The 25,282-nt window shown below is 34.0% G+C and overlaps 1 protein-coding gene across 2 annotated transcripts; it reads left to right on the forward strand.

The window, feature by feature from the left end:
- The first annotated feature begins 3,251 nt into the window (after window positions 1–3,251).
- On the forward strand, window positions 3,252–24,931 carry LOC124295366 (sodium channel protein Nach-like). Of its 2 annotated transcripts, none has more exons than XM_046745075.1 (12): window positions 3,252–3,390; window positions 6,203–6,718; window positions 8,680–8,822; window positions 9,862–9,925; window positions 10,018–10,192; window positions 11,922–12,067; window positions 12,163–12,304; window positions 12,899–13,181; window positions 13,361–13,414; window positions 15,203–15,407; window positions 17,754–17,846; window positions 21,454–21,576. In XM_046745075.1, exons 2-12 carry the CDS (start codon window positions 6,543–6,545, stop codon window positions 21,455–21,457), a joined length of 1,485 nt encoding a protein of 494 aa, XP_046601031.1. In that variant the 5' UTR covers window positions 3,252–3,390; window positions 6,203–6,542; the 3' UTR covers window positions 21,458–21,576. The 2 variants fall into 2 exon arrangements, with proteins under 2 accessions (XP_046601031.1, XP_046601030.1); XM_046745074.1 differs by having other exon boundaries at window positions 3,253–3,390; window positions 17,754–17,860; window positions 21,454–24,931.
- Window positions 24,932–25,282: the final 351 nt, after the last annotated feature.

Genomic DNA, 25,282 nt, shown 5'->3' on the forward strand with positions numbered 1-25,282 from the left:
TCCATGCTAAACAAATTGCAGTTGAGTATACTTGTAAATATTACAAGTGAAAAATGAATTTATGAGATATATGCAAATTGAGTTGAAGTGGACACACTATACATTTATTTGCTTGCATATTAATATATTGTTATGAAAATAGGTCACCATGTTATCATCGACATTTTGGAAATTCTTATCATAACGTCGTCGTAACGAGTCTAAGATATACTAAAAACCTGATTAGAACTTGTGAAATTTTGCAATAATTCTATAAGATGCCTGAAAAAATTCAATGATTCTTCGTAAAAGTTTTCCCTCAAAATCGAATTTGAATCGAATCGAATCAAAATTGCACAAAAATTCATTTCGCAAATTATTACATTTTTCGAACTCACTAAGCTCTTCGAAATGACACCCAAAAAATTTCCCTCTCACAATATCTCGAATCCTATTAAAATTCTGGTAATCCTAAGAAATTTCCGTTGAAATTCCTCATTCAAAATTTTGAAAAATCCTGAACTATCATGGGACTTACGTAGCATACTAGCAAAAAAAAAAATTTCCCAACTATTGAATTCGCGTAAAAATCCTTGTGGTCTCCAACTTCCGGGTAATTCTGTTTTCTGAGAATAATTTCCACGATTTCCGAGAACTTAACCCGTAAGTGCCGCGGGAGAATATAAATTCTCGGTGAAAAAAATGTTCAATTAAAAATATTGGTAGGTGATTTGAAAAGGTGACGGATAAATGGTACCAAACCTTACGTCAATTCGTTACTCAATAATCGGCCCGCGAGAATTGATCCGCAACAATTGAACACCGCGAAGATTGATCCTCGTGACGATTAAACCCTTCCGTGACTGAACCCTGCGACAATTCATCCCTTGCATAAATTGAAACTTGCGGCAAATCATCCCCTCGACAATAATAGGGCAAATATTTAATTATAATTACAACAAACTTAATTTTAACACACGAGCATCGGTGAACAATAATAAGTATGATGAATATATTCTCTTTGTATAGAGTGTAGAGAATGAATAATGTATGCAAAGCTGCACAGTGCGAAATCACAATATGAAGAATCGAATGAAACTCATTGAAATAATGAAACCCAAATAACTGTCTTATTGTCTGTAACGTAATATGTGAGGGGAACATTTTTTCAATTAATAGATTCGTGTATTGTGGTATGAAAAATCGGAAATTCTTTGTGGTGAGAGAAATTTGGTGGTTACACGTGTACTGTAAACACATTCATCACACAATTTCCGTCACACATTCTTCGTTACATTTTTAAATTCGAGGATTAAGGAAACCTGGGCTACGTGGCGCACTTTTGGGAATTTCAATTTTAGTGTTTTTTTTTTTTTTTTTGCGGCCAAGTTGAATATTTTTTAGCTACAACCTTTTATAGTTCAATTTTCTCAATCTCTTAGAACAGATGAGATATATTCAAATATCTTATCGGATAATTTTCATTTTGCGTTGAACCTTTGTTGATTACTTATGTTGATGCGTAAGTTGATGAGCGAATAAATTTACGACTACATGTAACATCCGAAGAAATACAAAAGTATTGTGTTAGAGATATGCTCTTGATACGCGCCAACTTACTCCGAGCTTACTGCGGAGCTTTCGAGGTTGTTTTGAAAACTAAGAGTTCGATTTTGTCGTTCAATGTATTCATGGCTGTGATAAACGGTAATTAATTTCGTTGTAACTTTTTACCATCGAATTCCATTCCGTACTTCAGTCGAAGACTAACTATACTGACAACCAGCCAAGAATTCTGCTTAATTTGCTTAATTCAATAAAAATGTGTTTGATTTACGGTTTGTTTTCGTATCCACCTAATTCAAATAACATTATCCTAATTTAGGTGCATTTTACACAGTTTAAGTAAATTTTATTCGAATAACAGTGATACACCGTCGAAATTTCAACTCTTTTCGTTCATTTGTTTACTTAATATAGCAAGAAAAAGGGTGAGTTTACTCGGTCGGTAAGGGTAGGACTGCTAAATGACCTTAACCGCTGGAATACGCGAATGAAAGTTGAATGACCATCTGTTAGCAAATATTTATGGAACTACGAGTACCCATCGACTTCATTCGATTATCACTGGTCTGCAAGAACAAACTGTTTTCGTCTGCTTGTTTTTATTGTGTGTAATTATAGTAGATTTGATGCTCTTGAATCGAAATATAGTAACAAAAAATATGTACCACGTATACTTCTCACGTAATATTTTTTTGCAAATAAAACGCTATTTTCGCTTACTTATAATTAAACGTTAATGGTAGCAACAATATTTATAAAAAAAATGTTATAAAGTTGACAATACTAATATTAAAATCGTCAGAAAATCCATCTACCAGTAAAATTCTAGTTATTTTGTAGTTTTCTTTATTTTCATACGATCGATCGGAGTTTCACGGTGAATCTCTTCTCTTTCTAATTTCTCCTTCACAACTTCTCTTTCAAATTCTCTTTCCACGAGTTCGAACTGGTTTTGTGCGTACAGATACTATTTGAATATATTAAAGCAGTGTAAACCCAAAAACCAAACACAGTGAATTCTGAATTTTGAAAAATAAAAAAAAATCATATCGTGTAATATATACGGGTCAGCAAAAGATGGAAAGCAGATATAGATTCGGTACATCAAAATCTTCGTATCTATAATTCTTTTTTTTTTTTTGAAGAAGCATTTAGACGCAGATCTGTGTTGTTACATCACACTTGATGAAGTAAACGTGTGTAAATTGTATCTTTTATTACGCCATGTTTTAGATTTTCAAAATTGCTCATGGATCATTTTGGAGGTATGGTTCTCGACTCATTTAGGGTCAAAAGCATGTGAATCAAGAGGTGAGAAAACAGAAAGAAACAACAATATGCTATCGTTCGTCATTGGCGAACAAATTGAGCACCAATACCAAAGTACTTAACCTGTGCAAACGGAGGTCATGTACGTCTGTTTACCTCGATCAATGAATATGAAATATTATAGTCAGTAGATATATGTAGATACTTATAATAGCAGTATGAAGTAAAATATAAAGATAGAGAAAGAAGGAACAAGGTGCAAAAAAGAAAGAAATAACAATATGCTATCGTCCATCATTGGTGAACTAATTGAGCACGAATAAATACTTAACCTGTATTAATGGAGGTCATGCACGTTTGTTCGCCTCGATCAATGAATATGAAATATTATAGTCAGTAGATATATGTAGATACTTGTAATAGCAGCATGGAATAAAATATAGGGATAGGAAAACAGGAAACAAGGTGAATAAAAAAATCTAGTTTCAATCAGCTGCTCGTCAACGAACAACTTAGTGCGGCTAAATAGTTCTCGCGGGGAATCGTCGGAGTATTGTGCATATCACAGCATAAAATGTACGTATAATATTTATGTTCTCAGAAGGCTTTCGCCACGGAATTACTCGCAAAAAATCATAAATTATCGAATTTAATTCACCGAAGATAAAGTAATTGTAGGTAGATGTTCAGGACGCGATCAAAAAGTCGATTTAATATTTTGAAAACAGTTTTACAGCTTTATTTGAAGTTATTCGCAGCGAATCGAAAGATAATTTTGACTGGATCAGACGATTGTTAAAAAAGGTGAAGAAAATAAAATTTTTCTTCTTGTCTATGTTCGACAAATGATTATTATAGTTAAATAATACCTACTTTAGTTGAGATTTTTTACAGACAAACTGCTCGGGATGATTTTTTCACCTGTATGTAACCTGGTTGCGTGTGAAAGTTTCAACGAGCTACGAACTTGGTCGATTTATTAGCCGTTGATGAATAATTGGTGTCAGTTTTTTTTATTCGAACCGCACTTAAATTTTTACCGATATTATCTAGTTCGATTTTTCTCATTTGCATTAGAAAATTGATCGTACAGTGATTTTTCAAGCTCAGTAGCATCGCCAGTTTGCTTTTAGTTCTAAGTTGTTCCTTTTATAGTTGAAAAATTTCCTCACTCGAGTGAAACCATCACGCGATAGACAGACAAATCTTAATGTCTGTGAAAAATTTGTTATCACTGAAATACAAATTGAAAAAATCAATTTATACGCATAGAAAAATTTAAATTTACTAGCTTCATGCATGACTGAGAAGAATTTTTTATACTAGGTGTAATGGCATTTTTTTTTTTCACAAGTCTGACAATAACTGCGAAGAAAAAAACTATTTAATATGGCAACTACGTAAACAAATACATTCTGAGTGCTGAAGAAAAAAAAAAAGAAAAAATGGAAAATTTCAACTAATATGATTCCATTATTTTGTAACATGCTGCGGATATAATGCGAGTAAATTTTGTGTTTTGTGTAATCTAGTTATGATACTTGTCATAAATATCACTGATACCTACCGTTCTAAACATCTATTCAGTAAGTACTAGCGAGAGCGGTAGAGAACGTCGATCGCCATCTAGGGGCCATCCATAAATTACGTCACACGAATTTTAGAACTTTTAAACCCCCACCCCCCCTCCCCCCCTGATGTGACGTCACAAATTTTTCAAAATTATGCATGTATTTAAAAGTAATCAAAAGAAAACAGTTATTTTCATTTTTTTTCCTATTTTTATTAAATAATCTTTAATAAAATCAACATACAGTCAAATATTTATGACAACGGAAAGAAAAAACGACCAGTTGGGAAACAAAAAAAAAAAGTCCACGCACTTTGGACCCACTCCTTCATATTAGCTATTGCTGGTAAATCGGGCACTTCATTTTCATTTATTATTAATAAAAATAACGATCAAGTTCGAAAATTTAAAAAATTTTTTATTCGCATATAAATTTCGCGTTTTAGTATTTTAAATTTTAACATGTGACGTCACAAAGATTTTGACCCCCCCCCCATTAACGTGTGACGTAATTTATGGATGGCCCCCTAGCGTAAATTAAACGAACCACTCGTTAACCGGATGAACAAAGCACGAAACTGCGTTTGTTATATATCGCCGGGACTGCAAAATACAATAGACGAGTGAACAGTGATTTTTAGTCACGTGTTAAACCTGCGATCTAGACTCCATTATTGGAAAAAAAAAGAAAAACAGCCACATGTTTCACAGAATCGTAGACCGTTTGTTTGTCTCGATTATCGTCGCTGGTCGCATGTTACAGATAAAAAATCAGATGGAAAATTCGACAGGAAATCCAAATCCAAATTATGGGTATACTAAATCCAATTATAGTACAATTTGTTTCGATCCCATATGAACGAATTTGTGTAGTCGATCAGATAGTGTTCTTTTTTTCTTGATCGTATTTATGTGCATATTTTGCATATTTTGTGACCTATCGTTAGTAGTACATGGAGTTAATAATCTTACGTACATATGTATAAAAAAAGTCTGATGCAAATCGTACGTATAAGCTGTGGATTATCGCTTTGATAAATTTTAATGTGAAATGTAGATTCTTTGATGATCTTATTACAATAAGATCAGAACTAACATCATGTCTTTCCGGGTATGATAATGCACATAACTACGTTGTAAAATCTGAAATTATATGCGGGCAGGTGTAATCGGGTCTGACCCTGTACAATTGAATTGAACCGGATTTAAAACAGTATCTAGATATAGATTCGATGTTATAAAATGGCCGTACAGGTATAACACGATCTAGTCAGATGTAATTTCAGATCTGACCGTGTATAATTTTATGTGATGGTACATGATCGTATTTCACGACATTCCCTCGGGTGGTTATTGTATTTGATAGCTCACGAGTTGAACAAAGTATTTTTTTTTTTTTACCCCGACATTCTTTCTCTGTATTTGCATTATCAAAATTAATATGATCGTTGTTTTAAGACCAACCATTTTGGCAATTCAACGCAGAACTTGAGAAATTTGTGATCTTGTGATTTTGTCTGGTTGAAACGATCGGTTATCCTGCAAACGAAAAATAGCGTAAAGTATTTCAGAGTTATTCTACTTCGAGCTGTCGGTTTGTCGTGTCGAATTGATATCGCGCAAATAATTCACACGTTAATGCACGCCTTGTTGAAAAAATCACTTCGTCATTGTATTTAATGGTGAATTATTGGAAGGAAATACATCGAGGAGTTTGTATATTAAGCCTGTATAAGGTTTTGCTCACGGTCGTCGTCGTGGAACCCGAACCGGTCTTTACTTGTTAATGAATTTTTGATTCGTTGCGTTATGTTTCAGTCGCACGGTATATTCACACCGCATTGGTCTTCGGCTCGACTGTGCAAATGGAAGGCGAACACGTGGGACTAAAAGCGTAACCAGAGTAGAAGGTGGTGAGTAGTTCCGGTGGAATTTTTGGGCGAAGTATGAAATATTCAGAAGAGGAAACCCGGAGAACGGCAGAAAACAACCGGGAAACGTGGTTAGAGTTTTAGTGTTGAACTACGCGAAACGAGATTCTGTCTCCGCTGGATTTGAATTATCCAGGGATTACATCCCTCGGAGAAATTATCCTGCGGTTTTCAGTGACTTGAAGGACGTTGAATATTCGCATAACGGTCTCTTTGCCGCTGATAATATGCGGAGTGTAAGCGGAACGATCGATCCTCCAAAAATCAACGGCTGGATTCGTCCAAAAAGGCGTGGACAAGTCCGACATAGACCATTTGTTAAAAAGCTCAAACTCTACTGTGAAAATTCAAGCTTGAACGGCTGCAAGTATTTCACTGAACCGGGGCGACATTGGCTTGAGAGGTGAGATGATTAAAACGACGTTTACTTTTAGCGGGATAAATTTCGATCCGATTCAAAGAAATAAAGTTAAGGTAAATTGACTCACCGCGCGGCACCTATGCACCTTGGTTTCGTAACTATATGTGTATCAGTATTTGGCACCGTGTGAATTGTAATTAAAAGATTTTGATTACAGATTACAGATTACGACACGTGCGTGGTTTGCAATTAAAGTCAAATGAAATACAAATTAATTTTTTATTTTTACAAAAATTGTATTCCATATATTTTGTAATCAAGAGAAAATAGAATGCAGATTACATTTGTGTTTCGTAATCGGATAGTAATGAAATATAAGATACAGTTGCAATTAGGAATTGATTTTTGTGATAAATACGATAGTAAAATGAATTTCTAATTATTTTTTCAGTTTTTTGAAAATTGTATTCTATATTCTGTACTCGGGAGAAAATAGAGTTCAGATTACTTTTGAATTTCGTAATCGGATAGTAATGAAATATAAGATACAATTGCAATTAGGAATTGATTTTTGTGATAAATACGATAGTAAAATGAATTACTAATTACTTTCTCACGTATTTGAAAATTGTATTCTGTATTTTGTACTTAAGAGAAAATAGAATGCAGATTATATTTGTATTGTGTAATCGGATAAAAATGAAATACAAGTTTCCGAACTATATGTGTATCATATTTGGCACCGCGTGATCTGTAATTAACAAATTTTGATTACAGATTACAGATTACAACACGTGCGTAATTTGCAATTAAAGTCAAATGAAATACAAATTACTTTCTCATTCTTTTCATAATTAGTATTCTATATTTTTTGTAATGAAGAGAAAATAGAATGCAGATTACATTTGTATTTTGTAATCGGATAGAAATGAAATACAAGACATATTTGCAATTAGTAATTGATTTCTGTAACAATGACGATAGTAAAATAAATTACTAATGACTTTTTCAGTTTTTTCAAAATTGTATTCTATATTTTTTACCGGGAGAAAATAGAATGCAGATTACATTTATATTTTGTAATCGGATGGAAACGAAATACAAGTTTCCGAACTATGTGTGTATCACTATTTGGCACCGCGTGATCTGTAATTAACAAATTTTTATTACAAATTACAGATTACAATACGTGCGTAATTTGCAATTAGAGTCAAATGTAATACAAATTACTTTCTCATTCTTTTCATAATTAGTATTCTATATTTTTTGTAATGAAGAGAAACTAGAATGCAGATTACATTTGTATTTTGTAATCGGATAGAAATGAAATACAAGACATATTTGCAATTAGTAATTGATTTCTGTAACAATGACGATAGTAAAATAAATTACTAATGACTTTTTCAGTTTTTTCAAAATTGTATTCTATATTTTTTACCGGGAGAAAATAGAATGCAGATTACATTTATATTTTGTAATCGGATGGAAACGAAATACAAGTTTCCGATCTATATGTGTATCACTATTTGGCACCGCGCGATTTGGAGTTAATTGCATTTTTATTACGGATTACAAATTACAACCCGTGCATAATTTGTAATTAAAGTAAAATGAACCAAAAATATTTTTTAATATTTAAAAAAAAATTGTATTCTATATTTACTTACTCAGACGAAAATTGTACACTTGTACTTTGTAATACTGACTTATTTTATCTTTCATTTCGCCGTAATTACAATGTAATTCATATTTCACTTGGAACTTAATTTATGCAAAATATAATTCATATTTTATTTCACTTCAATTATGATTTCAAAATGTAATTGGCATTTTCTTTTTTCCAATTACAAAATAGGAATGTAATTTCTATTTTACGACTAAGTTCAATTGCAAATTATATACGTGATCTGTATTTTATCGTGATTTCAATTACAAATTGTACTTGTTAGTACATGTCATAATTTTGCTCATCATTGCCTCTAATCTATGTTCAATTTTCCTAGAACAATTTGGGTCTTTCTTTACACCATGACGATTTGTGGGGCGGCTTACGTCGTCTTTGATGTATACGCCGATTACAAAAGGTCTCCAATTATAACTACCGAGGACAATGATCCGTATCCCACAAGTAACGTTGCATTTCCTGGTACGCACTTTATTTCACGCTCTATTTCTACCATATTTTGTATGCTCGAAATCCGAGGAGCATAGTTTGTAATTATTATCATCTCTGTGATGCAACCATTGAATAAGAATTAACCGAAGCTCGGGTAAATTGTTCTTGTGACACCTTCAGCTTTAAATGGTGTCGAATTAATTCTTTTGTCGAAGGACACTAATCATAAGGACAGTAATGATCATTTACCATCATCTTTATGATCGTCATCGAAGTCGGCGCTTTATTTAGGTACAGGAAGAAAATAACTTTCTTCGATTGTTCCATTAATTAAATATATTACATATTTTTTATCAGGCTTTTTCAGGCTTTGTAAAAATGGGAGTCATCCGAGGAAAAACAAGTTTTTAGATTATCACTGAATAAGTTAATATATCGTTACTTAAATTTTGGACACACAAGAAAAGTTTTTTTGACCCGATTCTTGAACGCCGACAATTTCAGAAATAATCGTGACATCATCTAAGGAAGATATTTTTCATACCTGCATAATCGAAATGGACTAGACTGGAGGTCTGATGAAATTCGATGCCTCGTAAGCATGTGAGGAATTATCCTGATTTTTATGAAAAAATTCAAAACAAGTATTCTATTTTGTCAAAAAAGGCTTCTCTTCTTATAGCATTTCACTATATTTATTTCGAAAAAAGTACTCAAAAGGCACGTAAAATGAGGAAACTGGAAAAGTATAAAAAATTGTGTGTTTTTAATTCTTCTATAAGTTTCCGGCTGTCTTTGTCATTTGAATTTCTTGATTGTCGATACAATGCATTTTGTAACAAAATAGCTACCAAATATTCTTCATTGAAATGAACTTCTTTCTGGAACTGTTGGCATCGAATGTGAATCATCGGGTGACAAAATAGTTCTTAACGTATATGAAACGCTCTATCATGACCTATAACGTTGGAATGTTTAATTTTTTTAGATTGGTAAACTGTGACCATTTACTTGTTCCTTTGTTTTTCATCATGAAGGACCGAAGGTAATGAAATTTGGAAATTTGCAGCGTTGGCCTTGTGTACTTTGAACCGAATTAGTTACAAATCTGCAAGCTCGTTAGCCGAATCGATGTAAGAATATAATTCGTACCGTAACACGCACGGAAAATTATCTCCCTGAATCCCGTCAAGTGAAAGCGTCGTAATCATTTTCTGCATTACAGTTTCAGAGCAAATATTTCAAACTCATCGTCAGAAGAGATTCTGGGGCTGCTCAGATACTTGGGAAATTTGTACGATTACGACTACGTGTCATTTGAAAAGCAGCATCAAGCTCTCCATAATATGCTCAAGGTTTTTTACAACGGGGAGTATGATCCCAATGAAATAATGAAAAATGTTAGTAGCTTCATGAAAATATACATTAGCGTAAGCTTTATTTATCTGTAGTGATTCTGAACAAAAGAAGGTTAATTTAGTATATTAAGGTTATGTAGTACTCCTACCTTTATCGACCGAGCAAACTCACTATTTTTCTTCCTATATTAAATGAACAAACGAACGAAAAGGGTTCAAATTTCGATGAGCGTTTGTTTGGCCGTGCGTTGAGCTGATTGTGAGAGCATTTTTCATTTACGTAATTATTGCAATTCCTAGTACAAAAACAGTCTGACGATGGCTCAAATTTATCCACGATTCTTGCCGCAATTGCTCAAAGTATCTCAGCTATGCACTTTTTGCCCTTAAAATGCGGGAAATGTGAGAATAGCAACACGTGTCAAAAAATCACACGTTTTTTTAACGATTTTAGGGATAGCTGTAACTTTCTTGAATTTCGCTACAAAAGAGGGACACACCGTCAAAATTTGAACCCTTTCCGTTCGTTTGTTCATTTAATGTAGGCAGAAAAACGGTGAGATTGCTCGGTCGGTAAAGGTAGGTGTATCACATAATTCTGCTGTATATATTCATGTTTTGATACATAGAAATGAAAGTGCACGTCGTTAATTTATGAATTCGATCTTAGCCTCCGAACATAATTGGCAATTTTATTATATGTTTTGTTTTTGTAGCTAAAAATTGAACTTACAATTACTGCAAATTTTCGGCTAGTATAAAATAGTAAATTGCTTTACCATTTACAGCTGCCTTTAAACATTTCTCATAATTTCTGTTCTTCCATTTCGTGTTTTGATATTGTTAGATTCAATTTAACTTATTCAATCAATGCGATTTTATCGACAAGATAAGAAAGTATCAGTAAGAAAACATATTTGTTTGGTGCGATGGAACCCTGTTAACTTTTTTTTTGCAAGTCTTACTTATACATCTGAAATGTGTAATAATGTTGCTTGAAAATTGCACTAAAAATGAGTTGGTAAAACAATAATTTTAAGCACTCTTGTATATGTTTCACAATATTTTTGTTTACACATTTTTCAACCATGTATTTTGGAATGATTTTCATTACTCGGGGTGTTTTCGGGGTTGCTGATCACGAATCTGAAGTCAGAATTTAATAATTTCTAGATCCAAGATGGCGGAGCCAATATGGCGGATGTAAAATCGAAAAACTATCAAAATTCAATCAAACTTGTTACTCGAGGGTTTTTGGAGTTATAAGAATTAACAACGATCATTTGAAGTTGTAAATAAATTGTGATAAGGCTACGACATGGAAGTCTTAAAGGTGGGACGCTGAGATCCCACCGTGACTGAAAGGGTTAAAATAACGATTCCGTTGATTTCTGTCTCGGGTTGTTGCTCATAATCAGATCCAAGATTTCTGTGCCGTAACAGTTTAATATTCGTTTCGTTTATTAAAAATTCATCCGTTTATGGAGCCATTCGTCAAATACGTTCACTTTTTTGGACGATTTTAGACCCCCTAAAAAAATTGTCCGATGAGCTACTTTGTTAAGTTTCATATTTCCGGTTTCCTACCATTTCTTAAAAATTCAAGTCATGCCGCGATGAGTTCCAGTGTCGAAGCATCCAATTGGATATAGGACAATGAGAAAAAAAATCGCACAACTTACGAAGCAGGGCTTCCTGTTTGTTGCAGGACTGCAAATCAATCGTTTCATTGTCATACGTAATTTTGCGCATGTTTTGTTTGTTTCACCAGTTAACGCCGAAGTGTCACGAGGTTATTTTGGGCTGTACTTACCGAGGGAAGGAGAGGCCGTGTACGAATCTTTTTACATTTCGAAAAACCCAGGACGGCTACTGCTGCACATTCAATTACGTTCGTCAGAATGACGAGTTTATACCGTGAGATATTATATTATATATTGTGAACTAATTCCACATTGACTCGTTTCTGATGCATGCAGTTATTTCAGTTAATACCAAACTCTTAAAATTAGGGCATCTGAATACAACAGAACCGGATATCAAAGCAAAGTTTTACAAGCGATAGCACCTGGAGTTGCTACTGGTCTAACTATTTTGATCGAACCATTGCTTGACGATTACTACTACACAATACCACCAGGTAAAGGTTGGAAGGTTAGTGTTGGGCATTGTCCTATTACAATTTGTAATTTCATACAATAATTATATTTCAATTTAATTCGCATGTTAATTAAAATTACATGGGTGATTTGTAATTGGGGCAAAAAAAAAAATTAAAATTACTTACGTATATTGTATTGAGGTCGAAGTAAGATGACGGAAAAAATTGTAATGAGTTAAATACAAATTGTGTTTGTTCCTTGCAATCGGAAGTGCATATGGTAAAAATTGTATTTGTAATTTGTGAGGAATATGAAAAATCTGTATCTGCTAAAAAATCCGTTCAAGCCCTAAATAAGGATCACCCTATTATATACCTATCAGTGTACTGTATTTTGTATTACATTTAAGCCACGTAGAAATGTGATTTGTATTTTATGCATTTCCTATAATTTTCGAATGATAAAATTGCTGTAAGTTTCAATTTCAGCGCCAATCCTTAGTATTCACAATATAATCATAAAAACGCGGCTCCATAAACACTGATCACTGAAATTCAATAGAATCACAGTAATTCGTTGACTTTAATTTTCTCCATTTATTGAGTTACCAAAAATTTACGATTCACGTACATTTTCTTGTCCTTAGATAATTATATTCAATGCAGAAGATTATCCTGATAATCCAAGTGGCGGGGTAATTGAACAAATGATATCCCCGTCAACTGAAACGTATTTAAGGCTAGAAGCGATAGTGTTTTTTACACCTGATGAAATAATCAGTTATCCTGTACAAAAGCGGAAATGCATATTTAATACGGAGTTGCAAAAATTATTCACCGGATACACGTACAGCGATTGTATCGTAAACTGTCGCGTTGACGATATATGGGAGACGTGTAATTGCCTGCCCTTTTTTTTCCCTAAGAGAGGTGAGTGTAGATTGATATCTGTAAAAAAGCTTTGTGCTTTAACGTTCTACTGTTTCAACAAATAAAAAAATTGCTAATAAATAGGTGTACAAAGAGGAAGATAGAAAATAATTTTAAGACCAATTGTAGACACTGCAGGAAATTGTGATTGATTGTTTACACGCGATTTCGATTTACAGATGATCGTAGAACCTGTGATATGACTGACCTTCCGTGTTTGAACAGCAATAAATGTAAGCCTGAACAATTATGATTCTCTAGAACCTACAGTTTCATTCGTTGTAGCTGTGAATCATATGAAACGTATACTAGAACGGAAAATTCACCAGCGATAGTCCTTGTGATTCGGTTCCAAAGTTTGTAGATTTGTTAGAGGATCAATGAAAATGAAAATAAGTGCCTTATATTCTGGAAATTAAGGGTAAAAAAAATTGAAAATTGAAAATCTGCCAGGCATTTCTTTTGGGAGTTTCTAATCGTGTAAGATTTGAACGCAAAATTCACTTTCTGACGGTTCTTACGATGCTGATTTTTGTTTATGACTATTTTTTTACTCCTAAAACTATTTCTTACACATTTTAACTAAGTAAACCTTGAAAATGATTTATATCGCGTTAATCTGAAGAGTAAAAATTTTGAAAAAAACCCCAATAGAGATATCTTCTTTCATAAATCACGAGAGTAACCTTCAATTTAAGATTATTTGCAAAACAAAATAAAAATGATGAAAATTGGTAAATAATATGTACTTGAAGTCCGTTTTTCTTTTTCACTTTCAAAAAAAAAAAAATAAAAACAAATCATTTCGCCAAAATTCCCTAGATGCCGTCGATAAGTAGAATTTCTTTTTTTTTAATAAAGAAATTGTTTCACAAAAATTCCCCAGATGCCGTCGATAAGTAGAAATTCTTTTTTCTTGATTTGTTGATCCGACTCCATTTTCGACATACGAGAACATAATTCGATGTAGAATTTTCCGCTCTACACAACGGTCAAGTCATTTTTCATTTATCGATAGCAGTTTTCGAGGAAAATGCCAAAAACGTTGAATTTTGTTGTTTTCTTGAAATTCCGGTTATGCAGATCGAAAACGACTTCAGATTTGAGTACATGAGCGTCGAAAACCCATGGAAACAAAAATGCAGCCATATCCTGAATATTTTTAATTGGGCTGATTGGTAAGAATTTCAAAAAGAAATGACAATCTCCCCGCGTTATTTAGATGAAAAAACTTCGAATAGTGAGAGCAACTTTTCAACATTACATTTGAAACCCGGGAACAACTTTGAACATGTTGAGTTTTCAAAACATTAGTAGTAGGCATGTTTTTTTTTTGTCTACTGAATATTTCTCAAACCGTCCTACAGTCACGAAGTAACAATCTTTTGGTAATAATGCATCGTTGCATTAACGGTACGCACTTCAACCTGATATACTATCTTTAGTATAATAATTCTAAAAAGACAAGAATCGGACACAATACCTTCAATCGCTAATTCCTATTTTGACTGGACTAGAAACATTACTTTCGAATAACTTAAATTTTCACACGCGTATATAGTTTTCGGAACGGCAACCACATCAGGTTGATATCTGCACCAGCTTGCGTACAACAGAGTTCCTAATATATTTTTCTTTACGAAACATTGTGCATAATACTCTATTCAATATCAGTGATTGGAGACTTGATTTTCTCCTCTCGAGACCAGCTTCCTCAAGGCAAGTGTAAGTATTGAGGAAAAGTTTCCCCATGCAGCGTAGTGTTTGTCAAAATTGTCCCGGGTCCATGAAGGGTCAAGGTGCCGATTGATGGGTCAATCGAACGAAACGAAGCGATTCATCCAAGTTATAGCCGTCACAGGGAACGAAACCACTTTTCGATTTGGCCAAATTCTCGCATCCATCGATCCGAGGGAGAAAAATAGGCGTGTAGTCAGAGGGTCAAAAAGTTTCCCGTCAGGACGCTACTTCTGGTTCTGCTCTCATGGCTTCGGTACTGAGCGAAACTTCCTCCATTTCAGCGAAATGGTGGGTCCTCTTTCCTCACGAAGTTCCTGACGACGAAACAAATCTCAACAGTGAAAGGTACTACGGACCGATGAAGTACGAGGCTGTCACAGGCATCGACTGCAGCGAATGTTATCCAGCCTGTAACGATGTCCGTTACTTTGTTTCGAATAGTGTCACCAGCCTGCCCACAGAAGCGGATTTTCCCAACAACATTACGTAATTTAAACATTTCTATCTTTGGGAAAGTTCAACAATTTTGCCAGGAGTTTCCAAGTAAACATCGCAGTATCTTGGATTGCCTACCACTAAGGGGAACAAATATCGGTAAAACAGATCAATCGAGTCATAATAACTTTAACGTGACCGCGGATCGCGATCACTGAATGCTTCGGCATAGGTTATAAACAACGAGACAACTGCTTGGCCAAATCCACACAAATTGGGAACACGGGCAGTTCTAGCTCACTCGCGAGAACTTTAAAGGCGCTAACTGCCGTTAACTCGGTAGGTCTGTATTACCGATATTTATTTCCCTTAGAGGTAGGCTACCCAACATACCGCGACGTTTACTTGGAAATACCCAGTGTAATTATAAGATGCTAAGTTTTAAACCTTTAGCTCTTACGGTACAGGAGAAACGCTTCGATCAATTTTCAAATTTTGTACAAACTGAGTTTTACATGGCTCGAAGTTTCATCGTATCCTTATCACGACAAAAATATGAACCAGCATGTGATCGATGTAAAACTGTCGGATTCTTTTGGTCACGGAATCAGTTCTAGGCCTTCTGCTCAGGAAAAGTCAAAAACACGTGTTTTCAGAGGAAAAAATTTTATGTTCTCCAGCTTCGGTCTTAAATTCAAGATTTTTATCGAAAGTTTGCATTTTTTTTTTTTGTGAACAAATTTTCTTGTCAAAACTCGGTTTCCGTTACGATCAAAGTTTTCTGGATACTATTTCTTTTGATATTGGACAACTTGGTGAGAAAAAATTGCAGACAAAATTTGAAAAAAACCATTTGATGGGAAAATTTCAACCTGTAGAACGGCTGCCTTAAAAAAGAATTCTGTTCATCGCGTGTGATCGTGCGAAATCGAAGGTTCACATTACAAATTTCAAACGGGTGAGTTAAAGATAGGACCATAACAGAAAAAATTCGTAGATCAATAAATCTGGAAAATGGAGCATGAAGCCAAGATTTGCAGCCTCAAAATCCTTTTTGATTCAACTTTCTACTTGCAATTTACGCAAAGTTACAACATTTCAAATTCGAACCTCTTGTCAGCCAAAAATGGGAGGAGCTTAATTTTTATCACCAGTATATTTCGAAAGCTGTGCAGCGATGAGAAAAAGTTGCATACCAGGTTCTATAAAAATGCATAAAGGGTTCCAACGGCATTGAATTTTCAAAGAACTTGTGTGGTTTTCTTTGAAATATGAAATTCTCTGAAGATTAAGAAGACTGATGGTAGATCCCCACCGGGTACCGAATTAAGCACTTCGATATCACCCTGGGTCAAATAATCCCGTCGTCTGACTTTGGAAATAAATATCTGTAACTGATGAAGAAAGGGTAGAAATTGATCCTCTTCTTCCATCTACCAAACTCGGATGTCAGAACGAATATGCTCATGTCATCCATCAATTTTGTAAAATAATATTAAAACTTGATAAAGTTTAAACTTTTTGAGCAGGACATTTCATTTTCCCAAAACTAATTATGGATCCTTATTCTAGAATGTTCGAAGTGTGTTCCGTATTTTTTTACTTGATGTCAGACTGCTAGTTTTCATGTAACAGCCTTCTGAAATCCGATGTGGATCAATTTGACCCAGTGTGACAATGAAGGATTAATTTCCATCCAAATTTTTTCAGAATTTCTTCCTTCGGAATTCTTAATAAACGTTACAATTGATGATATGATACGTTAAAAACCCTACATTTTATAACCGAAAATATTCGAGATCTAATTTTGTCTTACTCTACATAGACTACATGCACATTCGCTTAGGCCGGACCGTCTGAATCAAAAATGATTGAAATCTGTTGTTTTTGAATCCAATTCCGATGTTTTGAGTTCGTCTTTTTCACCACAGAGATCTCCAGAGGTTCCCCGAATTTTTGTTTCTACAGATAGCTGTCTCCGGAATGAAAAAATAAAAAAACAAAATGCATAAGTAAAGTACAACAGATGTTCGACAACTGTTACATTTTTGAGGTACGATGTTACTCTAACGTAACATTTATCGCGTGTTTTTCAGTCCACTTGTGGGAAATTCATCAGGGAGAAAAATAAGTTTAAAAATATTAAAATCGGATGAAAAACACTTGAGTTTGATCATTTTAAGCCTTTTAATTGTAAAACCTTCTTTCGAATTTTTGATATGTTGGGTTGGGTTATAAAAATTTTTTCAACTTCATTTCCATCACAAATTAGGAACGTTGTTCAATTTGTGCGATTCATCCTTTTGGGATCCTTTGAAACACGTCAACCCTTAGTTATTATCCTCTTTTTTCGTCCTTTTTCAGGTAGTCGATGCTATTACATTTCATGTCTTTTAGGAATAACAGTAACTCGTCAGATCGCAGCATCATCCACATATATTTTGGAGATGACTCTGTACCCAGATTGAAGCAGGACATCACATATTACTGGTACGAGCTGCTGAGTGAGTGAGCCTTTCCAGTTTTTTCCTATCTTGCCACATTAGACACTAACAATAAGTACATTATAACAATCACGTACATTAAGCTTGTCAGGACTGCTCTAATCGATGATTTCATTTCATAAAGCAAACGAACGAATTAATCTCGCTTATCCCAAAAAACGACACGATTCTATCAGGAGACCGAAGACCTTTTTTCCGTCAACTCATCCTCCACGTTGAAAATCCACAAGCACTCGCTTTTATTGTAAATTAACAGACATGTACTTGGAATGTGATTCGCATCTTTTTTTATAAAGATTGAGAATATTTATTCACGTACAGTGTTCCCGTGAAATGAGTTTTTTTTTGTGTAAAATAATTGAACGCATACATTTTTGATCAAAGTAAGGTATTATTACAGGTAATGAGCATAAATGGAGGTGCTTTTTTGGGAGCTCCGTTGTTTTCTCGTAATTTCAACAATGTTTAAACCATTTAATTGTAACGATACCGGTTTTACTAGAATTCTCCGGTTACTTTAGAAATGAAATTTTCTGTTTACTGCAACATTTATTCTATTTGATTGGTTCGCAACATTTTTTAGTCGAAGAAGGCGTCATATTATCACAATATTTCAAGCAATTTACCACCTATTTTTGGTATTTGCTCACAAGATTAAAACTTGAAATAATAGTTACATGTATGTTTCTTAAATTAATTTAATAGAAAAAGTTTGTCACGCTACTATAAAAAATGATGGCAAAATCATTCGTTAGAATCAATCACAGTATTACAATTTTGAAAAAAAAACTTGTAAAAAAAAAAAAAAAATTTTCGATTTCGTTTCTGAAAGTCAGCTCGCAAGTAAAGGAGACTTGAAGAGTGCAGAAAAGATTCTGAAATTATTAGCTAATATGAAATCCGTGTCCCAGATAGTTCCAAGGTGTTCAGATTAATATATTTGGGCTCGGTGTTTGTATCATTTCATGCTTATTATGCAGTAACAGCTGCTTGAGCAAATCCAGGATTAGCTTACAGGCACATCGCTTATCACATCTTGCACGGATTGTTCGGAATATTCAGTTGAAATAGAATCATATTTCAATGCTATTCAATTGAAATCCGGATGCATCGACTTTCATCCCATGCGTAGAATTGCGGATGGATTAAGCTGCCACGTTGCTTCAATTGCAAGACGATCGATGTTGTCGAATAAAGTTAGAACTTCAAGACAGGCGAACCATTTACTTGGCAAGCAAATTAATGGTTTCAATTCGTTAGCATTTGTTTCAAGTGATTTTTATTGGCATCTACCTAATCCAGTAATTTTCGCTGATTCCAAATGTTGTCCATGATTTCTTATAATTTCCAGTGATTTCCGGACAAGATAGAAATCACAAGAAATCAAAAAATCACCGAAAATTACACGATGATACGGAAATCAATAGAATCTTTAAAAATTGAAACCATTTATCATTTACGGCAAAATTTACAACGATTTCTATAATTTCATGCAACGCTCCCACGAAATTTCTTCAACTTTCCAGTATTCGTAATGATTTCAGTTAACGCGATCGGTTCCTGGTGATTTCACTGTGAAAAATGATTTGTTAAATCAACAAAATATATTTTGTCAAGGTCACGTTTTTCCATCCTGCATCGTCGCCTCCGATTTAACTGAAACTTAAGTTCAATCAATAGATTCAAATTTCTCGACTCAAGCATATTATAATTCAGTGATAAAAATTTCTTGAACCGACACACAGAGCTTTTGATTCAACAAAATATCACGCTCGGATTAATCGCGAAATAAGTGATATATTCGACTCGATGCTTTTTTTCTGACAATTTATTCCTGACATTGAAATAAATCAGTTCGAAATTTATCCCTCCGACTGAACATACATTTACTTTACAGATATATATAAATTCTGAAATGAATCAATCGAATACATCTCTCTTTTATTTTGTTTTGACAATTATCGTTGCATATTTTCACAAGATCTATTAACGTCATTTGGCAATAGCTTCTTATTATTGAGATAAACCGCGGCTTGTTAACTAATGGAGATAAAGTTGACCAAAATTCTGTGTCATTTTGCGAACAATTAATAAGTAGTTTCGGTGTCAGAAAGCATTTATGGAAAATATTAAATAACAATTGGTGGACTTGGACTGAAAATGATTTAGTCCATTCGATTATACGTACGATTCACGTCCATATTTCGTTCGTGATACGATATTTTTAAAAAAAAAAAAGATTTTGTTCAACGAACACAAGATTACTTTTTTCACCACCCGCAAAGAAGAGATCAAATAACGTAAAGTTGAGTCATTCGAGTTCCGTTGATTTATATAATGTGATTTTTAAATTTTCTCAAACTTGTGACATCTTTGAGTCAATGACCGTTCATCCAAGACTCGAATCATCCGGCAATGATCATCACCGCAATGATGATTTCGCCATCAATTCATTGCGATTACAAAGTGAATGGTATTCATATCCGATTGAGTCTCGCGATTCGACAACGAATTATTTATTTTAAACGGGTATTCCGCACGTTATGTTTGTGAATTCGCCAATGATCATCGGAGATTTGAATTGAATCAGTATACAATTGGGTGTTCATAATAAATTACGATCGGCTGCTCAATCGGTAATTCAAATACCGAACACTGATCAATCGAGGTTATAAAATAGGGCGATTTGTCGCGGATGAAAATGAATTCATAATTCATCATCACCTTTTTGGAGGCAAAGGTTCTTTGGTTAGAAAAGGAAATATCTTAAATATTGACATTATATTATCTGATTTTTAAATAACAAAGTCTCATTACAGATTCGGTGTCGTTTGATCAGCGTGATGTAAGAATTCCATAGAAAATTTTTGCTATTCCTTAAACTATTTTCTGACGTGAGTAGTAAAACAACAAAAACAAAAACAAAAAAAAAATGTTAATAGTATAATCGTAAATGCTACATAATTAGAATAATTCTCCAACGAGTGGAATTAATGAATCGTCATTTCTCTATATTCGAGATATTCTAGATTATCAACTTATAGCGTAAGCGGTGATAAAAAGAGATGCGAATGTACGTAATTCATTTACATATATGTAGTATCTACGCCAGGGTGTTTAAAAAGAAAATAAAAAAAAGAATTTGATCTATTTCGAAAAAAAAGTTTCGTTTAGGTATAAAAATACGACTGTCAACATCTGAGCTCTCAATATCAGCATAAAGAGGTTGAGCATCGCACTTTTCTATCTTTTCTAAGAATAACACAGGAAAAATAGTTTTTGTCCATTCTGATTTTTATAATTAGCTTAATATTTTTGTAGAGAATTGAACGCCTTAGAAAAAAGGTCTCTTATCATTTCATGGTCAATTTACTCTTTCAAAAGTATGTCTGGGATAAAAAATTATTTACGAAATATTTGGATAGATATTAAATTACTGTAAATGAAAGAAAAAACGAAACACAACAAATTCTGAATTTTGAACAACAAGCAAAAAATCATATCATGCAATATACACGTGACAGCAGATATAAATTCGTCGTTCGACTTTATTGTTATTTTATATATTTTTTATTTTATTTTTATGCTTGAAGGTAACATCGGTGGAATTTGCGGTGTATTCGTGGGATTCAGTCTGATAAGCATACTCGAGCTGATCTTCTTCCTCTTAGTTCCGGTATTGCCGACGAAGAAGGAAAGTGGGAACACAATTCAAGACGCCGCTCTCTATTGGGAAGAACTGGGCTCGATGAGGCGGTGGAGACAACGAGCAGAAAAAACTGCGGATAGATATCTACAATTAAATCCAGACACGATTCTTTGTCATTCTTAACTTTCGAGGGAATCGGAAAGGTTTCAACGAGCAAAGACGGGATAGAATTAAAACGGCGAATAATCATACCTACGTCAATTTTTCAAGCAAATTTATTTTGATCGCATTGATCGCTGGTTGACGTTAAAAAAAACATATTAATAATCAAGAGAGGTATTAATAATGTGGGTGAATGAAATTGGCATTTTTTTTTAACTCCCCTCACAAACTGTAGCTGAAATTTGTGAGAAAAGGACAAAGATAAAAGAACGGTGGCTAAAAATGAAAAAAAAAAAAAAACTTCAAACAATTCGGTTTAATTCTTGCTGAAGTATCTCAAATAATTGATTTTCATTCGCAGACGTCGGTTCAGTTTTTCTGTAATTTCGTTAAAAACTGATGGCGTTATCTCGCAGAATTTTGATACTTTTTTCTGTCCTAGTTTTCTGTGTTGATGGTGGATGCAACAAAATTTTTCAAACTCACGCATCGAGTCCAATTTTCGAATTTTTTACTCTTTTCGAATACGAACTCTCTGAAAATTTTTTATTTGGACGAGTTCGGGTATTGCAACTCTTTGAGAATTTCAACTTTAAATGAATTTTTCGATAATTTTGATTTTTCAAATTTGCACGTAAGGTAAATTTTTAGACGTCGTTTTTTTTTTTTTTTTTCTTTTTTTTTCTTTTTTTTTTTTTCAAGTATCGTACACACATTGTCACATGATTTTGCCTAAACTCTCACCTCGGAGTGAGATGGCCTAAATCTTATGTTGAAAAAGGGCTAATTTTTTTGTCACGATTATAAAAAATGATCGTTTCTCTTTCAAAGTGAAGCTGTTGAAAAAATTCTATGACGATTTGTTGGCATTTGCGAGTAGATTATGCTAGAAAAATCCGTATATTACGCTAAAAATACGAAGTGAAAAACCTTGCAGGCAATGAATTTTCACCTATTTACACTCTGTCAAAATTGCACTCCGTGCATCGCCCTCGTAAATTTAAACGATGATGTAATAAGCCAAATTTACTCTGGAATACCTAAGAAACGCGTAACTGGAATCTACTAAAATGTTTAAACATTTCCTTTGTGAAAGAAAAAAAATAAAAAAAAAATCAACCGAAATTCCCGAAATGCCATCCTAGAGGAATTCACCAATTGCAAAATAAACGCCTGCAATATTCCACTCTGCTCAAGAAATTTTCGACGAATGTAAACCGAGACAAGGTCGTCTCACAATAATCAGAGTCGAGTCGTAAGACGGCGAATGAAATTAGTCGCCCGGTGCAGGGTGCGTAATTCTGACCACTGAGCAACGGGAATTTGGTTAGTTAATCCGATATTAATTTGGACAAATCGTCATTGCGTATGTGGGGTATCCCAAGTATGTTTCGGGAGAAATGGGCTTCGAGTCGCCTCGCTGAGCACATCGCGATTCTCACCGAAACGCGTGCATCGGTTACACGATGCAAGAATTCCTGCTATTCCCATCGTCGCTACGTAATCGCCGATTTCCTCTTAAGTGGCCTGCAACTATTTCAACCAGCGACTTTGACGGAGAACTTCTCCTCCTCCACGCTTCGGTGCGTCGCTATACGGAAGGATCGATGATCGCGTAACTAACGTTTGTAGTAAAGCTGTACGGATGGATCACGATCGACGGAAAATATGCCCAACATCTTTTTCCACCGTTCGTAAAGCAAGGTGGAGAACAGGAAACAAGCTAAAACTAAAATTCTGACGATACTAAAATTTGCTGATATGAAATTTGGAACAGTTGCACTGTTAAATATGATTGCAAATTTTTTACACCATTTACCGTACAATAGTGTTGTCAAGTTACGAAATCAGGTTGCAATTTTACAAGCCCGGTGTGGTGACGTAAATTGATTACTATGTATTTGCCTCAAATTTACGTTAAAGATGTTTGATTTTACTGAAATTTAGAAGGAAACACAGAAACTTGTTTAAATTAACTACACAATTTACTAATTTGTTGTGTTTGTAAATTAATTACCAGTGAACTTATGGTCGATTCACTGATCCGTATCCGAATAAAACTTACAACAGAGTGTGGGAAGTTTCGTACAGAAATTTTTCGCAAAGTAGATACAAAAATGGTTTGTTTTTTAATATTTTTGTAATATTTGTAGTCGTAATCAGTTACGCTAGTTCCACATAATAATCAATTCTTCAAGCGTCACTCATTCGAAAAGTTTCGCACATAATACTGGGCCCAAAGAAAAAGGTGGTTGTGAGCTTTTTGCAAAGAATTCTGATTAAAATTAAGAACGTAATCCTTGTAATAATTTTGTAATCAATACAATATTTCTCTAGTCTTAACCACTTACGCTAATTTCACATAACAATTACTACTCGTTCGAAAACTTTCGAAAATAATGCTGGGCCCAAAGAAAAAGGTGGTTGTGAGCTTTTTGCAAAGAATTCTGATTAAAATTAAAAACGTAATCCTTGTAATAATTTTGTAATCAATACAATATTTCTCTAGTCTTAATCACTTACGCTAATTTCGCATAACAATTACTACTCGTTCGAAAACTTTCGAAAATAATGCTGGGCCCAAAGAAAAAGGGGGTTGTGAGCTTTTTGCAAAGAATGCTGATTAAAATTAAAAACGTAATCCTTGTAATAATTTTGTAATCAATACAATATTTCTCTAGTCTTAATCACTTACGCTAATTTCGCATAACAATTACTACTCGTTCGAAAACTTTCGAAAATAATGCTGGGCCCAAAGAAAAAGGTGGTTGTGAGCTTTTTGCAAAGAATTCTGATTAAAATTAAAAACGTAATCCTTGTAATAATTTTGTAATCAATACAATATTTCTCTAGTCTTAATCACTTACGCTAATTTCGCATAACAATTACTACTCGTTCGAAAACTTTCGAAAATAATGCTGGGCCCAAAGAAAAAGGTGGTTGTGAGCTTTTTGCAAAGAATTCTGATTAAAATTAAAAACGTAATCCTTGTAATAATTTTGTAATCAATACAATATTTCTCTAGTCTTAATCACTTACGCTAATTTCGCATAACAATTACTACTCGTTCGAAAACTTTCGAAAATAATGCTGGGCCCAAAGAAAAAGGGGGTTGTGAGCTTTTTGCAAAGAATGCTGATTAAAATTAAAAACGTAATCCTTGTAATAATTTTGTAATCAATACAATATTTCTCTAGTCTTAATCACTTACGCTAATTTCGCATAACAATTACTACTCGTTCGAAAACTTTCGAAAATAATGCTGGGCCCAAAGAAAAAAGCGGTTGTGAGCTTTTAGCAAAGAATGCTGATTGAAATAAATAATACATTAAATTTTTAACGCACTGTCATTTCCACTTGTCATTAGTTTGAATTTCCATTTACCGATGAGTTCATTTTTTTTTTTTTTTCTTTGTTTTTTTTTACGGACAACAATTTTCACCAAAGAACGAATGGTCAGGGGGGTTATTTTTTCATTAAGAATTTTACGACCCTGCCGAAGGTAGAAATTTGGTTCACGCATCATTAGGCAGGTGAATATAGGCCGATTACTTCGAAGTGGTAGCGCAGGCTGTGACGTCTTTTGGTCATCCGGCACACACGCCACGGGA

Source organism: Neodiprion lecontei, chromosome 7 (assembly GCF_021901455.1).
Source record: "Neodiprion lecontei isolate iyNeoLeco1 chromosome 7, iyNeoLeco1.1, whole genome shotgun sequence".
In the NCBI taxonomy this organism is placed as follows: domain Eukaryota; kingdom Metazoa; phylum Arthropoda; class Insecta; order Hymenoptera; family Diprionidae; genus Neodiprion; species Neodiprion lecontei.

Coding starts and splice junctions, on each gene's coding strand:
- LOC124295366 (XM_046745074.1), top strand. CDS start 6,543: ATGCGGAGTGTAAGCGGAACGATCGATCCTCCAAAAATCAACGGCTGG. Junction 15,408..17,753: donor GATTTTCCCAACAACATTAC/GTAATTTAAACA, acceptor CATGTCTTTTAG/GAATAACAGTAACTCGTCAG. Junction 17,861..21,453: donor TTACTGGTACGAGCTGCTGA/GTGAGTGAGCCT, acceptor TTATGCTTGAAG/GTAACATCGGTGGAATTTGC.